Consider the following 17,748-nt stretch of genomic DNA (forward strand, 5'->3'; position numbering starts at 1 on the left):
AACATATCAATAATACCGGCCTTACCTAGAGTTTTGTGAAAATCAAATGGGCCAAGAGATCCGAATTCCTTCAGAAACTTTAAAATCCTCCATCAAGGCAAGAGACTACTGTTGTAATGTTTTCGCCTGGAAAATAATTCTATGGAAACTGCCTTTCATAACTGAATTCTTTCTTCAAATACACCTTTGTTAATGAAGATTCATTGCAATGTGAATTCCAATAAAATTAAGTTTTCAACCAGGCAGCGTTAATTTAAGAGAATGGCAAATTTAAAAAATACTCTTCTAGGGCTTCCCTGGTGGCTCAGTGGTTGAGAATCTGCCTGCCAATGCAGGGGACACGGGTTCGAGGCCTGGTCTGGGAAGATCCCACGTGCCGCGGAGCAACTGGGCCCGTGAGCCACAACTACTGAGCCTGCGCATCTGGAGCCTGTGCTCCCCAACAAGAGAGGCCGTGATAGTGAGAGGCCCGCGCACCGCGATGAAGAGTGGCCCCCGCTCGCCGCAACTAGAGAAAGCCCTCGCACAGAAACGAAGACCCAACACAGCCAAAAGTAAAATAAAATAAATTAATTAAAAAAAGAAATGCATTTCCATTAAAAAAAAAAAAAAAAACCTCTTCTATAACCAGAACGTTGACCGTATTCTTTTCAAAGCAATGAGAGAAGAAAGACCGCTGTAACTGAAGAAGAAATGAGCAACGCTTTGAAGCATTCGGTCAACCACTGCATCTTCCTAAGAACCTCTCCACTCCAGTCCTAATCATCGCTCAAACCCAGCAATGCCCTTCCCTCCTCGCTACCGTGCCTCTTCACCAGGAACACGTGTCTGCTCGTTTCCTGAGCTAACCTCCCACCTGCCGCTAACATCACCAGTATCCTTAAGCACGTGGAGCCAGAGTGACCTTTGTAGAATAAAGCCCGCCGTGGTGGTACAACTCCAGCCTCACCTTTCTGATCCCCTCGCTGGCACTCCCCGTGCCAGCCAGGCTGGGCCTCCCCGTCCCTGCAGCTCCGCACGTGCTTTCTTGCCTCTGGCCTTTGTTCTCCGTGTTCTGTCTGCGGGCCGTCTCTGCCCCTCCTCCCCACATCCCTAGGTTACTTCCAGCCCATCCTCCAGGCCTCAGCTCCCTTTCCTGGGAAAACTTCCCTGACTCTAATAAATGCCCCGACTGGGGTTGCACTTCTTCACCCCCCAGCTTCCCCCCTCCCCAACCCCTACCCCAACCCCACTCTTCTGCAGTTGCTGTTTCATGAACTCCACCCCGCCAAGACTGCAAGCCAGCTCTCTGCAGCTCTCACCTCCCCAGGCTGGCCTACAGCATGCAGCCAATGGGGAAAAATGTGCGCGATAAAGGAATAACCCATCTCCTGTTCTGTCTGCTTTAACTGTGTGATCCAACACACACACAGAGCAACGATTTTCCGGAAAACACAGAGATGCAAGTGGGTCCTTCCTAATATGAACGAGGACATCTTTTTCAACTTCATTCCGAGCCAAACAGGTAGAGAGCTTTGAAGGAAGAGTCAAGTGTCTCAACTCGTATTAAATTTCCCCAAAGTTCCACATTTGAAAACCACTAATTTACTCATTGGCCATGCCCTTTCAATATTCCCTACAAAAGGTATTTTCAAATTCCATTTGACATGTACTTTCATCAGTTAATTTTTAATTGAGCCAAATATTAAATGCTCACATTAACCGGACAAAGCGTGTTTAGCTACTGATTTGCAGTGACAGCTTGTGTTATTCTCACACACAGGCCAAGCATGAAATAGAAAACTAATAACCCCTTAAGTGTATTCTCAAAGTATCATTTATGGGAAAGAAAACTACATTCAAAGGAAACTTGTGCAATGGCTGTCATTTTTTTTCCCCTGAGCCGCAAGCTGTTACAAAGCAGGGAAGCTCATTTTCTCACGGATCCGGAGGAGCTCAAGAATCCCACTGTCACTGGATGGATTCATTAAGAAGGAATCTGGCAGCAGCATAGGGGACAGATACTTTGGAGAACGGGCCAATTATCTGGGTGTCCTTTATAATCTGAAGTTTCTGAATTCACTCATAGATAAGCCACTTGAAGAGGGTCTGGCAGTGGTAACATAATGCACAGATGGCCACGGAAGAAACGACAGGGAAGAATGGAAGATGGGGGAGAAAAGAGAATTTGCTTGTGGTTTCATTCATGGGGACAGATCTGTAAGCTGACACATCCCTCTTTTGAAAAAGCCCCTGGAGAAGTATGGTCAAGCTTCATTACAAGTAAACAAATCATACAATCTTTCTCCAACAGATGACAAATGATGAGCAACGATGCTTTTGAGTTTGCTTCATGCCAAGGAACGAGGATTCTCAAAATGCAAATTCCACCAGTTCTTAACCACAAAAAGGCTGTGATGCTTGCTTCAACCAGAACAGAGAACTTAGTCCAAAGCTGCCAGGACAGTGGTTTGCTCCGTGCCACCCTTGGTGGTCTTCTTGTTGGTCAGTGTCTGCAGAAATGAAATCCTAGGTTCTCTTTCTTCTGGGAATGCTGAGCTGCACCGACTCCCACCTTGTAATGGCTGCTTGTTTTTAGGGGAGAATAACTAGGGGACCATTTATCCTTGTGACTTTTATGCTATAGTTCTTTTATACTTTAGCTACAACAATAATAAGAGAGGAAAAACCACTTTGTCTCCACTGTGAGAACCATGAACAAGCCCTGCTATTTTTAATGATAAGATAAAAAAATAATGAATAATTTTAGATGTCAAGACTTTGACTGTCTGAACTGGGCCTGAGACGAGAAACACGAGAATTGAGAGCAACTGCACACATATATGCAGACTGTGTGCACGTATTTTTTGTATAAACAGAAACAATGTGACAATCAATGGGCTAGTCTCTAACATTAGCATTAAGGACTTTCATGAAAGTTGAATGTTTATTATAAAACAACATCTAGAAGATTCCTTTTCAGGTATGAATGACAAACTTTTTCAATTCAATGGTGAAGGATGAAATCAAAACACTTCAGGTATTTTTCTTTGTTCATTGCTACTAAGTATTAATGGATCAGTGGGATGGGACATTTGGAACACATATGTCCCTATAATGGGATGTTATAGAGTGGGACACATACTCTATTTAATAAGTGGGGTGGGACATTAGTTGGTTAGGGTGAGTTTGATTTCCAAAGTGATCATAATCCATTTATTCAATCAACAATCATTCTGTGCACCTATTATCTACTATGCTGGGTGCAGGTTAAATGTAATATGAGGACTATTTTTTTAAATTAATTTATTTTTTGGCGGCGGCACTCGGCATGTGGGATCTTAGTTCCCCGACCAGGGATCGAACCCACGCCCCCTGCAGTGGAACCTCGGAGTCTTTACCACTGGACCGCCAGGGAAGTCCCAGGACTATTTTATTAAGTAAGGAAGTGTCAGTGAAAGAGAAAACCTTGACTGTTTAAGACCCCTACAAAGGGAGGACACTATTAGGAGGCTGAAACGACACTAATCTGACTCAAGGTGAATTATCTTTTAAGTAGGCAAACTGGTTGTGGGGAACCAAGCTCTGAACAGTAAAACTTCAAGTTAATTCACCTTCATTCAATCCACAGAAGTCCTCAGAGGACTTTGGGGGAAAGGCGGTGTAGAAACAGCAGTAATAAAAGAAGGCAGAATCAGCAGGGGCAGCTAGGACCACTTTTGGAAATAAAGAGGAAAATGGGAAATCTACATGGTCTGGGGAAAAGGCATAGGGTATTCCTGCCCCAACTTCTCTCTTCTAGATCCTTAAGACCAACTGCTGTTGGGCATTTCCACTTGGATATCCTATTGGGAGCTCAAGCTGAAAATGTCCAAATTAAGTTCATCACGTGTATCCCACAAAACAGTCATTGTTCTTATCTTTCCTTTCTCTCTGAAGGACAGTATCATTTTTTGAGCCAGCTGGGTTTTGAACTTGTGTCCTCTGCTTCTTTCCCTCCCTCATTTCTCACGTTCAATCTGTTCTCAGTCCTTTGGGTCCACTTCTCCACCAGCCCCCCACACCTGTCCCCATTCCCCCACTGCCATGGATCTAACTTCCTGCCTGGCCTCCCACTGTCCAGCCTCAGTCATTGTCAATCTTCCACAAGCCCACACATCCCACCTTGTCTCAGAATCCTTTCGATATCCTTTTAACATCTACCAAGTTAAACACCAACCTCTCAACTTAGGGCCAGTCTTATCTCACCAGAGATCTCTCAGACCCCAGCAACGCCTCATGCATTCCTGCCTGCTCTCCAGCCCAGCTACCTGGAATGCCCTCTCCCCATATCTCCCAACTATTATCTCCTGCATAAAGCTCTTCCAGATCCCCTTCTAGCTGGCCTGGATCGCTCTGTCCACTAAAGTGTGTAAAGGATTACAGCACTTTACACAGTACTTGTCTTAGTCTCACTATTGCTAGGCAAGTTCCTTAGAGGCAAAGGTTAAAGTCCACATTTTTCACTCAAGTGAAACATCTGGCATAGAGCTTTGCACATAGTAGGCCCTCAATAAACATTTTCTCAATGGAAAAAGGTAGTGTGCATGCTCTACAAAATAACAAGATATTTATAATACTTTCCGTTCCCATCACTGCCCTGGTTGCTAGGAACACCTTGGGGTTAAGATTTGCAAACAACTGCTCATTTTCCTTGATTAAGACTTCTTATTGTTTTCTCTTTTTTTTTTTGAAGGGATTATTTATTTGTTTGTTTGTTTATTTATGGCTGTATTGGGTCTTTGTTGCTGCATGCACGCTCTCTCTAGTTGAGGTGAGCGGGGGCTACTCTTCGTTGCGGTGAGCTGGTTTCTCATTGCAGTGGCTTCTCGTTGTGGAGCACAGGCTCTAAGCGCACAGGCTTCAGTACTTGTGGCACGCGGGCTCAGTAGTTGTGACTCATGGGCTCTAGAGCACAGGCTCAGTAGTTGTGGCACACGGGCTTAGTTGCTCCGTGGCATGTGGGATCTTCCCGAGCCAGGGCTTGAACCTGGGCCCCTGCACTGGCAGGCAGATTCTTATCACATCGTTTTCTTCCTATACTGTCACTTAAATATTTAGTAAGTGGCTGTGCAACATTATACTTAAAATTTTGTTAGAAAATAGCTCTAAACCAACTCTAAAAGTTTTCAGCTTTAAAAAGAGAGAGAGAGAGAGAGGTAGATAGACACATATCCCAGCAGGAATTCATAAAGAAAATAGCTAGGAGAGACTTTCAAGATGGCGGAGGAATAAGACGTGGCGATCACCTTCCTCCCAACAAATACATCAGAAATACATCTACACGTGGAACAACTCCTACAGAACACCTACTAAATGCTGGCAGAAGACCTCAGACTTCCCAAAGGCAAGAAACTCCCCACATACCTGGCCGTGTGGCTGACAGGGTCTTGGTGCTCCCGCAGGGTGTCAGGCCTGTACCACTGAGGTGGGAGAGCCGAGTTCAGGACACTGGTCCACAAGAGACCTCCCAGCTCCACATAATATCAAATGGTGAAAGCTCTTCCAGAGATCTCCATCTCAATGCTGAGACCCAGCTCCACTCAACGACCAGCAAACTACAGTAATAGACACCCTATGCCAAACAACTAGCAAGACAGGAATACAACCCCACCCATTAGCAGAGAGGCTGCCTAAAATCATAACAAGATCACACACACCCCAAAACACACCACTGGACGCGGTCCTGCCCACCAGAAAGACAAGATCCAGCCTCATCCACCAGAACACAGGCACCAGTCCCCTCCACCAGGAAGCCGACACAACCCACTGAACCAACCTTACCCACTGGGGGCAGACACCAAAAACAGTAGGAACTACGAACCTGCAGCCTGAGAAAAGGAGACTCCAAACACAGTAAGTTAAGCAAAATGAGAAGACAGAGAAACACACAGCAGATGAAGGAGCAAGGTAAAAACCCACCAGACCTAACAAATGAAGAGGAAATAGGCAGTCTACCTGAAAGAGAATTCAGAGTAATGATAGTAAAGATGATCCAAAATCTTGGAAATAGAATGGAGAAAATACAAGAAACATTTAACAAGGACCAAGAAGAACTAATGAGCAAACAAACAGTGATGAACAACACAGTAAGTGAAATTAAAAATTCTCTAGAAGGAATCAATAACAGAATAACTGAGGCAGAAGAATGGATAAGTGACCTGGAAAATAAAATAGTGGAAATAACTACCACAAAGCAGAATAAAGAAAAGAGAATGAAAAGAATTGAGGACAGTCTCAGAGACCTCTGGGACAACATTAAACGCACCAACATTCGAATTATAGGGGTCCCAGAAGAGGAAGAGAAGAAGAAAGGGACTGAGAAAATATTTGAAGAGATAATAGTTGAAAACTTCCCTAACATGGGAAAGGAAATAGTATATCAAGTCCAGGAAGCGCAGAGAGTCCAATACAGTATAAACCCAAGGAGAAACATGCCAAAACACATATTAATCAAACTATCAAAAATCACCTACAAAGAAAAAATATTAAAAGCAGCAAGGGAAAAACAACAAATAAAATACAAGGGAACCCCCATAAGGTTAACAGCTGATCTTTCAGCAGAAACTCTGCAAGCCAGAAGGGAGTGGCAGGACATATTTAAAGTGATGAAAGGGAAAAACCTACAACCAAGATTACTCTACCCAGCAAGGATCTCATTCAGATTCAACGGAGAAATTAAAACCTTTACAAACAAGCAAAAGCTAAGGGAATTCAGCACCACCAAACCAGCTTTACAACAAATGCTAAAGGAACTTCTCTAGGCAGGAAACACAAGAGAAGGAAAAGACCTACAATAACAAACCCAAAACAATTAAGAAAACGGTAATAGGAACATACAAATCGATAACTACCTTAAATGTAAATGGATTAAATGTTCCAACCAAAAGACATAGACTGGCTGAATGGATACAAAAACAAGACCCATATATATGCTGTCTACAAGAGACCCACATCAGACCTAGGGACACATACAGACTGAAAGTGAGGGGATGGAAAAAGATATTGCATGCAAATGGAAATCAAAAGAAAGCTGGAGTAGCATTTCTTGTATCAGACAAAATAGAGTTAAAAATAAAGACTATTACAAGAGACTAAGAAGGACACTACATAATGATCAAGGTATCAATCCAAGAAGAAGATATAACAATTGTAAATATTTATGCACCCAACATAGGAACACCTCAATACATAAGGCAAATGCTAACAGCCATAAAAGGGGAAAGCGACAGTAACACAATCATAGTAGGGGCCTTTAACACCCCACTTTCACCAATGGACAGATCATCCAAAATGAAAATAGATAAGGAAACACAAGCATTAAACGATACATTAAACAAGATGGATTTAATTGCTATTTATAGGACATTCCATCCAAAAACAACAGAATACACTTTCTTCTCAATTGCTCATGGAACATTCTCCAGGATAGATCATATCTTGGGTCACAAATCAAGCCTTGGTAAATCTGGGAAAATTGAAATTGCATCAAGTATCTTTTCGGACCACAACGCTATGAGACTAGGTATCAACTACAGGAAAAAATCTGTAAAAATTACAAACACATGGAGGCTAAACAATACACTACTAAATAACCAAGAGATCACTAAAGAAATCAGAGAAAATAAAAAAATACCCAGAAACAAATGACAATGAAAACACGACGACCCAAAACCTATGGGATGCAGCAAAAACAGTTCTCAGAGGGAAGTTTATAGTAATACAATCCTACCTCAAGAAACAAGAAACATCTCAAATAAACAACCTAACCTTATACCTAAAGCAATTAGAGAAAGAAGAACAAAAAAGCCCCAAAGTTAGCAGAAGGAAAGAAATCATAAAGATCAGATAAGAAATAAATGAAAAAGAAATGAAGGAAACAATAGCAAAGATCAATAAAAGTAAAAGATGGTTCTTTGAGAAGAAAAACAAAATTTATAAACTATTAGCCAGACTCATCAAGAAAAAAAGGGAGAATACTCAAATCAACAGAATTAGAAATGAAAAAGGAGAAGTAACAACTGACACTGCAGAAATACAAAGGATCTTGAAAGATTACTACAAGCAACTCTATGCCAATAAAATGGACAACGTGGAAGAAATGGACAAATTCTTCAAAAAGCACAACCTTCTGAGGCTGAACAAGGAATAAACAGAATAAACAAGCACTGAAATTGAGACTGTGTTTAAAAATCTTCCAACAAACAAAAGCCCAGGACCAGATGGCTTCACAGGAGAATTCTATCAAACATTTAGAGAAGAGCTAACACCCATCCTTCTCAAACTCTTTCAAAATATAGCAGAGGGAGGAACACTCTCAAACTCATTCTACGAGGCCATCATCACTCTGATACCAAAACCAGACAAAGATGTCACAAAGAAAGAAAGCTACAGGCCAATATCACTGATGAACATAGATGCAAAAATCCTCAACAAAATACTAGCAAACAGAATCCAACAGCATATTAAAAGGATCATACACCATGATCAAGTGGGGTTTATCCCAGGAATGCAAGGATTCTTCAATATATGAAAATCAATCAACATGATACACCATATTAACAAATTAAAGGAGAAAAACCATATGATCATCTCAAGAGATGCAGAAAAAGCTTTTGACAAAATTCAACATCCATTTATGATAGAAACCCTCCAGAAAGTAGGCACAGAGGGAACTCACCTGAATATAGTAAAGGCCATATATGACAAATCCACAGCCAACATCGTTCTCAATGGTGAAAAACTGATACCATTCCCTCTAAGATCAGGAAGAAGACAAGGCTGTCCACTCTCCCTGTTATTATTCAACACAGTTTTGGAAGTTTTAGCCACAGCAATCAGAGAAGAAAAATAAATAAAAGGAATCCAAATTGGAAAAGAAGTAAAGCTGTCACTGTTTGCAGATGACATGATACTATACATAAAGAATCCTAACAATGCTACCAGAAAAGCACTAGAGCTAATCAATGAATGTGGTAAAGTAGCAGGAGACAAAATTAATGCACAGAAATCTCTTGCATTCCTATACACTAATGATGAAAAATCTGAAAGAGAAATTAAGGGAACACTCCCATTTACCACTGCAACAAAAAGAATAAAATATCCAGGAATAAACCTACCTAAGGACACAAAAGGCTTGAATGCAAAAAATTATAAGACACTGATGAAAGAAATTAAAGGCGATACAAACAGACGGAGAGATATACCATGTTCTTGGATTGGAAGAATCAATATTGTGAAAATGACTATACTACCCAAAGCAATCTAAGATTCAATGCAATCCCTATCAAACTACCACTGGCATTTTTCACAGAACTAGAACAAAAAATTTCACAATTTGTATGGAAACACAAAAGACCCCGAATAGCCAAAGCAAGCTTGAGAAAGGAAAACAGAGCTGGAGGAATCAGGCTCCTTGACTTCAGACTATACTACAAAGCTACAGTAATCAGAACAGTATGGTACTGGCACAAAACCAGAACTATAGATCAATGGAACAGGATAGAAAGCCCAGAGATAAACCCATGCACATATGGTCACCTTATCTTTGATAAAGGATGCAAGAATATACAATAGTGAAAAGACAGCCTCTTCAACAAGTGGTGCTGGGAAAACTGGACAGCTACATGTAAAAGAATGAAATTAGAACACTCCCTAACACCACACCCAAAAATAAACTCAAAATGGATTAAAGACCTAAATGTAAGGCCAGACACTATAAAACTCTTAGAGGAAAACACAGGCAGAATACTCTATGACATAAATCACAGCAAGATCCTTTTTGACCCACCTCCTAAAGAAATGGAAATAAAAACAAAAATAAACAAATAGGACCTAATGAAACTTAAAACCTTTTGCACAGCAAAGGAAACCATAAATAAGACGAAAAGACAACCCTCAGAATGGGAAAAAATATTTGCAAATGAAGCAACTGACAAAGGATTAATCTCCAACATTTACAAGCAGCTCATGCACCTGAATATCAAAAAAACAAACAACCCAATCCAAAAATGGGCAGAAGACCTAAATAGACATTTCTCCAAAGAAGGTATCCAGATTGCCAACAAACACATGAAGAGATGCTCAACATCACTAATCATTAGAGAAATGCAAATCAAATCTACAATAAGGTATCACCTCACACCAGTCAGAATGGCCATCATCAAAATATCTACAAACAATAAATGCTGGAGAGGGTGTGTAGAAAAGGGAACCCTCTTGCACTGTTGGTGGGAATGTAAATTGATACAGCCCCTATGGAGAACAGTATGGAGGTTCCTTAAAAAACTAAAAATAGGGCTTCCCTGGTGGCGCAGTGGTTGAGAGTCTGCCTGCCGATGCAAGGGATGTGGGTTCGTTCCCCGGTCTGGGAAGATCCTACATGCCGCAGAGCGGCTGGGCCCGTGAGCCATGGCCCCTGAGCCTGCACGTCCAGAGCCTGTGCTCCGCAACGGGAGAGGCCACGGCAGTGAGAGGCCTGCGTACCGCAAAAAAAAAAACAACTAAAAATAGAACTACCATATGACCCCGCAATGCCACTACTGGGCATATACCCTGAGAAAACCATAATTCAAAAAGAGTCATGTACCACAATGTTCATTGCAGCTCTGTTTACAATAGCCGGGACATGGACGCAACCTAAGTGTCCATCGACAGATGAATGGATAAAGAAGATGTGGCACATATATACAATGGAATATTACTCAGCCGTATAATGAAATGAAATTGAGTTATCTGTAGTGAGGTGGATGGACCTAGAGTCTGTCATACAGAGTGAAGTAAGTCAGAAAGAGAAAAACAAATACCGTATGCTAACACATATATATGGAATCGAAAAAAAAAATGGTTCTGAGGAGCCTAGGGGCAGGACAGGAATAAAGACGTAGACGTAGAGAATGGACTTGAGGACACAGGGAGTGGGAAGGGTAAGCTAGGACAAAGTGAGAGAGTGGCATGGACATATATACACTACCAAATGTAAAATAGCTAGCTAGTAGAATGCAGCTGCATAGCACAGGGAGATCAGCTCGGTGCTTTGTGACCACCTAGAGGGGTGGGATAGGGAGGGTGGGAGGGAGACACAAGAGGGAGGGGATATGAGGATATATGTATACGTATAGCTGATTCACTTTGTTATACAGCAGAAACTAACACACCACTGTAAAGCAATTATACTCCAATAAAGATGTTTAAAAAAAAGGAAAATAGCTAGGAGATAGTCCTGAAATTTTAGACTTACAGGTGCCAACTGGTATCCTTTATAGACTTTCTTTTTTTCCAAAGAGATAAAATATCAATATGTAAAGATGATGATATAATTTGTAATTAATTTTATTCCTATGCTAATTGTAAGAAGGCACTGAACTAAGAAGACTAAGTTTTTGTCCCATATTCCCTTTGAAAATTCTAATGCATCTCAGTAGAATATTCGGCTGCAATTGAATTTCAAAGGTAATACATAGGTATGACATTCATCGTACTGTAAAGCAGAAGAAATCTTAGTATTTGTGTAGAAGAGTTAGAAAAAGTCAAGAAAAGACAACCTGCAACACTCATGCCTTGTTTGGTGCTCCAAGCATTAGAAGTCATAAACTCTCCATATTCTTTCACAGCTTAAGAAAAGACAGTTAAAAAATAGAGAAATACAGTAATTGGAACTGTCACAAGAAAGATGTATTGGTCTCAATGGTAAAATCTCCCTTGGAAAATTTAAGCTTCACTTGACACAGTGGGTCCTTGGGCTAGTTTCAGGAGACAGAGTAGGAAGGAGAGTGGGGGCAGTCATAAGCTTCTGACTCATTACGCTGAAGCTCCAGAGAGCTGATTAGCCAATTATTAACTAAAAATGGAATATGGCTCCATCCCTGAAATTCTGAAGGCAAAACAAGGAGCAGGATGGAAATACTGATGCCAGTGAAATTGCTCGTAGAATCTGGTCCATCGCCTAAGAAAATCAGCCAAGTAGCCCTTAGTGCTTTTGTAACTGCTACCAATGGCCATGCCAGCATGTCAGGGAGATTCTCTTTCTAACGTGTTTAAGAGGGCGTTTGGGGAAGTAATCTTTAGTATAAGCTATTTTAGTTGTTTAGTTAGTCAAACTTTATCTAAGGCTAGAGTATAACCCTCACTCCACTCTCACATTGCAGAGATCAGAGCTAGTACAAACTCTTCCAGCAGATTCTATGTTTTCCCTGCACAGAGTTGGAATTTATGATCTCTGGAGGGAAGGCATCATATCTGATGACAGAATTTTTCCTTGCCCGGTTGCCTGTAGCAAGATTGGAGTAAGGGTTATAATATTCCAGCTTGGGCAGACCCCTTTTCTGCCCCCTCTTGCTGGTTATCTAGACATAATGCTTTTTCCTTCAGGTGATTCCCACCCTTAACATGTTGGAAGGTGACAAGGAGCTACCCCTTGAAGGTCTCCCTGTGGTGGGGTGATGGGCAGGTAGGGGTCAGTGATGGAGGTTGGCGGGAGTGGGGAGGGTCCCGGACGAGAAAGCCCACACGGCTTTGGAGAAACAATCATTCCGTCATCATTCTCACCGAAGGACAGCTGGGTTTATCTTTTGTCTGGCAAATAAAGAGCAGAGAAATCGTGTTGGCACTACAAAATCGAGCACAGATCAGAACACGCAGCAATCTACGAAAATACTTTTAGAAATGAAAATGGCTTTGTCGTAACTTCAAAAGTTTAACAACCTCCATTTAGAGAAAGAGGACCACGCATAAAAGATGTTAGATGGTAAACACCTGCTCTTCAGGAACACAAATGTCTCAGTGGACTAGGAATTTCTATAAGCAGCGTTTTGGAAGAGAAGCCTCTTAATAAACAGAACAGTGCTAGAACCTAAAACCAAACCAAAACAAAAGGTTTTGTTTTAATCTCTCCCCTGTTCTGGTTCAAATCGACTTGGACTTGTCTGCATGCCAGAATGATTTAAGAAAGATAGTTCTTCAAATTAATCTATTCTAATCAACCTCATCAGAGTCTCGGGTGTCTTTTACCAAAATAAAATTAATGAAATACTTTAAAAACTGCAGGCTAGTGTTTATTAAGTCTTCATAATATGTAGAAAGAGCACCTAATGGGTAAATATTTACCAAGGGAACTCCCCCTGCCTTTCAGTTCTCTTAAGCATACGTCCGTGTAACATAGTATTTTTTAAATCATCTATATTTCTCTTCCTAGTTAAATCAGGCCTAATGCACACATGAACAACCATATGGTTAGAAATAACTTTTTCAGACAAAGATTGAAGTGTATGCAAAATAACACATCCTTAGGGTTTTGTTTTGTTTTGTTTTGTTTCTTCTTTTTCCCTCTAAATCTGAGAGTTTAGAATCATTTTATCAGGCTGTGTGGCAACTGAGTTCACAACGACATCTCCAGCCCTGGCCTGTGAGGGCCTCCAGGGCAGGGGAAAAGCCTTCCTCCCTGGACCCCCAAACTAACCCAGGGCCGGGCACATAGAAGACTTGCAGTCATGTTTGTTGAATAACTGTCTCCGTCCTTGGCTGACTCTCATCGTTAACCGCGTTTCAACGTCAAGCACTGATTTTGTTTGAATTGAACCTCAAATACGATACATCTCTGTGGGAAAAAAAAAACCTTTTTACTTGTACACTACAAATACAGTGTTGTTTTTGCAGCACAAATGCACTTCTGCTGAAATACTGCTTTGCTAAAGTCTTGGCGAAGACACGATGGATGACCTCAGATATGGGTGCGGGGACGTGCTGAGTGGGAGAGACCACCATTAATACACACAGCACCCACACACCTGCTTTATGAGTGGGTTTATCATCCTCCAAAGAGCTGACTAGGACTGGGAGTCGAGATAAAGAAAAACTATTTAAGAGTTTGTCTTAAAAAAAAAAAAATCTGTGGCTTTCTGTTACCTGGTGTGCTGTGTAGCCTAATAACATTTAGCAATTCTGAAATGTACCGGTTCAATCAAGGATTGCTAAAGAGATCAATCAGTTCTCACTAGAAAGCACAGCTAAAAGTAACAGGATGCACAGAAGAAAGCCATGTTTTCCACCAACATTAAACAGCAACAAAGGCCCTAAAACAGAAAAGAGAACTGAGTGAACTATAAAATTTTACAAAAGTCCCCAAAAGCAATCACTCAACAGCACATAACTGCAAACTCTAGGAGCAATAATGTATCTTTCTCTACAAAATAAATTACTGAAAGGGGTCATGTGATTCTTAGCAGGCAGGAAGATGCACTTTCCCAAGGAAAGTTCATCATTAAATATATTATTTAAGACTGGATCATCTTCAGGCTATTTGTAATCCTATCATTTTGCTGCCAAAATTAGCTATAAGCAGCTGAAACTCAGCCACTAGAAAACTGATGTTTTTTCATGTATTTTGTACACTGGCCTGAGAAGAGTATTGCTTTCCAGTTAATCAAACGTTTGGGTGGATGTGGACTATGTACAGAAAAGAGAAACTGCTTGCTGACCAACTAATAAAAAGGAAGCCAACCTCTACTGGATGTGGAGAAGTAAGTTCCTGTCTTCCTAAACCACAAAGACCAAATGACAAACACACAAAAGAAGTCGCACCACCATGTCATCAACAGAATGAACCCAATATCCAAGTTATGGCATGTCATTCTTGCAGCTGTCAAACATATCACTCTCTCCTAAGACATGAGGCGAAATGTTGTCACATTTCTCAGTTCGGAGGGCGCGATCAATGTTCATTCACCATCAACTTCCCCAAATCTCAACCCTCTGCTTGCAAGAGCCCCTTGGTCGTGAAGCGGTCTCAGGGCCCCTAAACTCATTTACAGAATTTGAACTGTGTTACAAGGGGATCAAACAATACCAAATGGAGCTATTAAAAGAGCTAAATTTCCTGTCTTTAACTGGAGTAGAAAAGCGATCTTACTTTCATGGGGTCTGTAATGCCAACACAAATTGTATAGCTACCACCCAAAACATTCTTGAGAGGATGGAGCTTATAACAATTTCTCTCCTGTCTCTCTTGCATTCCAGTCTATCTCTTCCAAGGGTCAGATCACTCTAGCGGACACATGGGAAATATTCAGCATCCTAGGTAATATTATGGACCCACGGGGCCACTGGAAAGGTACACTGTAGGATCCATCCCAGATTGCCATTTTTCCTAAAAGGCGTCCACGAGAATCGATGGTCGGTGAGGGCAGCCAGCATCTCTTAACTCTCACGTGCACACAAACACCTGTAGACGTGCGAACCACAGATTCTGACTCAGAAGCTCTGGGGCGGGACCTGAGACTCTGCATCTCTAAGAAGCTCCCAGGTGACGCCCAGGCTGCTGGTCCCTGAGCCACACTTGGAGTGGCAGGGTCTCAGACATCTAGAACTGCCTCCCTCTGGAAGCCTTATTCAGACTTAGGAATAAAGCCATACTCCACTCCACCGCCAACTTCTTCTTTAGTCTTTATATAATTTGTAGACTTCTAGGACCATCTCTCAGACACCTATCATCCAAGGTCCTGCTTTCTCCAAGTTATGGAACATGGAATGCAAACTGTTTTTCCTCGGCCTCAGAAGTAGCAGCAGCAAAGAAAAAAAATGTGACTTAGAATCTAAAGCCCCCGTAAGAATAGATTCAGTAGATGAGCTGATCCACCGAGCCCTGTAAACAGTACAAGTACAACATTGTCCAACGTTAAAAGAATGTGCTAGCTCTCTTCTGAAATTTTACCATCCTTACTGAGTCCTTTACACTGCAAGACGCAACATATTATTAGAGATGCAACACTGATTGGTGCAAATTTAGAGGAAAATCTGTCTGTATGCCAAACACTTAAAATAAAAACGTAGGTTCATGATGCACCTTTGAAAGGATAAGTACGTCAGGCTCTCGAGTACTACCACTTTTATTATTCCAAAGTGGACATTTATGATTGCATTTCCTGATACATACTTTTTTTTTTTTGCCAAAGTCCTCTGCTTTCCTAGTCATCCATCTATATGTTGTCCTGAAAGCTACACATTTTACCATCAGCTATTTGTGCTTCTATATGATTTATTTTTACTATAAGAGGTTTTGTCCAAAAAAAGTTTATCATGTTCTACGGTACGTCATTGTGGTTTGGCATCATAAAATGTAGCCTCTACATTTATCAACCTCAGATACCTGTTGACCACAAAGATAGGCTCTACTAAGAAAACTCTATTTTGAAAGGAGGAAAAGGTGAGCCTTCACTTAAAAAGAAAATTCAACTGTATGAGATGTTAATATACCACAACTCGACAATAAAGATCAAGATTATATCTTAATTTCTATCATAAACATATGTCTCCATTTCCCATCTTTTTATTAAATTACTTGACACATGACAGTTACCACCATGGATTTCTTTCAACTAGAAAGAAAATTTTTTAAATTATTTTCACAAAAATATGTAATAGTCAAACTGTTATATTAGTTCTACTTTGGTCTTAAAATGATCCTTTTGGCGTCTGGAAGTCCCTACCTCTTTGGTTATGGTGGTTAAAAATAAAACCACCTACTTAACCAAACATTTAACAAAAATATTCTTTACACACTTCACTGAATTCTTCAAGAATTACTAAAGGTCTGATAATATGAGATCTCGAAAAACAAACAATTCACAAAAAGCATTTAAATTTTAGAGATTAAATGGGGATGTTTTACTTTTAAACACTGAACAGTGGCATCAATATTTTGTCAACTTTGGTCAAGGAGGATCAGATGTTCATGTCAGTCATCTACTTTTCTTGGCCTTTTCTCTTTTTGGCCCCTTACCATTAGCACACTTTGTAAACTGTAGTAAAGTATGTAATGTGCTTCTTGAAATCGAATACACCTGTAGTGACTTCTAAGCTTTTTGCTCCTGTTAGGTCCTATAAAATAATAACATTAGTAATTCTCCCTAGAGACTGTGAAAGGAAGCACTGAATTGTATCCTTTTTCAAAGACAGCTCTTCAGATTAAAAGACAAGAATTCCTCTTGCACTTTTTCACAAATTAATCACTTCAGATATAAAGTGTAGATGTCAATTACACTTCTTCAGTCTTAGGATCTGTACCCCTCCCCCAAAGAACCACACACACAAAAAGAACTTTATGGCGACATGATAGAGGCTCTATCTAGCACAACAGTACCAGAAAAAAAACAGTTCACAGATGTTCTTCAAATATACAGGCATCAATCACTTCAGCTAAAGCCAGAGCACGAGAATCCACAGCTACGAATCAATTCTTCTACACTATATAGATACTCCAGATGCAAGTTTTGCCAGCAGAGGGGACCACCAAATCACGTGGATTCTAGGTGGTGGAAAGTAGAAGATACTAAAATTCCAGTAAACCTCAAAATCACACACAAGTTATAGAAATAGAACACAAGGTACGCAGCCAATGCAAATTCTGTCACAGCTTACCTCTTTACAAACATCCAGGTTTTCCAGGGAAAGGGGCTATACTGGTTTTCCTCTTTGGGTAGATCTTACCAAGTGAGTCAGAAAAGGCATGCCCTTGGTCCCCTGGGGGAGTCTGCTCTTCCAACTGGATGGTTCTCAAATTTTAGTACAAAGAAGAAACCCCCAGGGGAGCTTATTTCTGATGCGGATTGCCAGGACCCAGCCTGGCATCTAGTTTATGAGTTGTCCCTGAAATGTCCCATTTCAACAGGCTACTCAGGCCAGGTACCGTGATGAGGGGGATCCTTGGACCCCCATTTTGAGAAACCCTGAAAGGAT

General features: G+C 41.0%; 1 protein-coding gene across 2 annotated transcripts in view; it reads right to left on the reverse strand.

Moving 5' to 3' along the window:
• Positions 1 to 17,748, reverse strand: part of BCL2 (BCL2 apoptosis regulator) — a 185,851-nt gene that overhangs the window by 165,492 nt on the left and 2,611 nt on the right. The window contains exon 3 of one of the 2 annotated variants that reach the window (XM_089895285.1): positions 6,899 to 17,317. The exons of the other annotated variant lie outside the window; for it this stretch is intronic. Coding sequence (XP_089751411.1) covers positions 17,252 to 17,317 — 66 coding nt within the window. The 3' untranslated portion in view covers positions 6,899 to 17,251. Of the gene's footprint in view, positions 1 to 6,898; positions 17,318 to 17,748 lie in introns of those variants that run through there. 2 annotated transcript variants of the gene reach the window in all.

The sequence above is a fragment of the Delphinapterus leucas genome, chromosome 14 (assembly GCF_059928025.1).
Source record: "Delphinapterus leucas isolate spDelLeu-1000000601 "Yukka" chromosome 14, BTC_Dleu_Yukka2, whole genome shotgun sequence".
Classification (NCBI taxonomy): domain Eukaryota; kingdom Metazoa; phylum Chordata; class Mammalia; order Artiodactyla; family Monodontidae; genus Delphinapterus; species Delphinapterus leucas.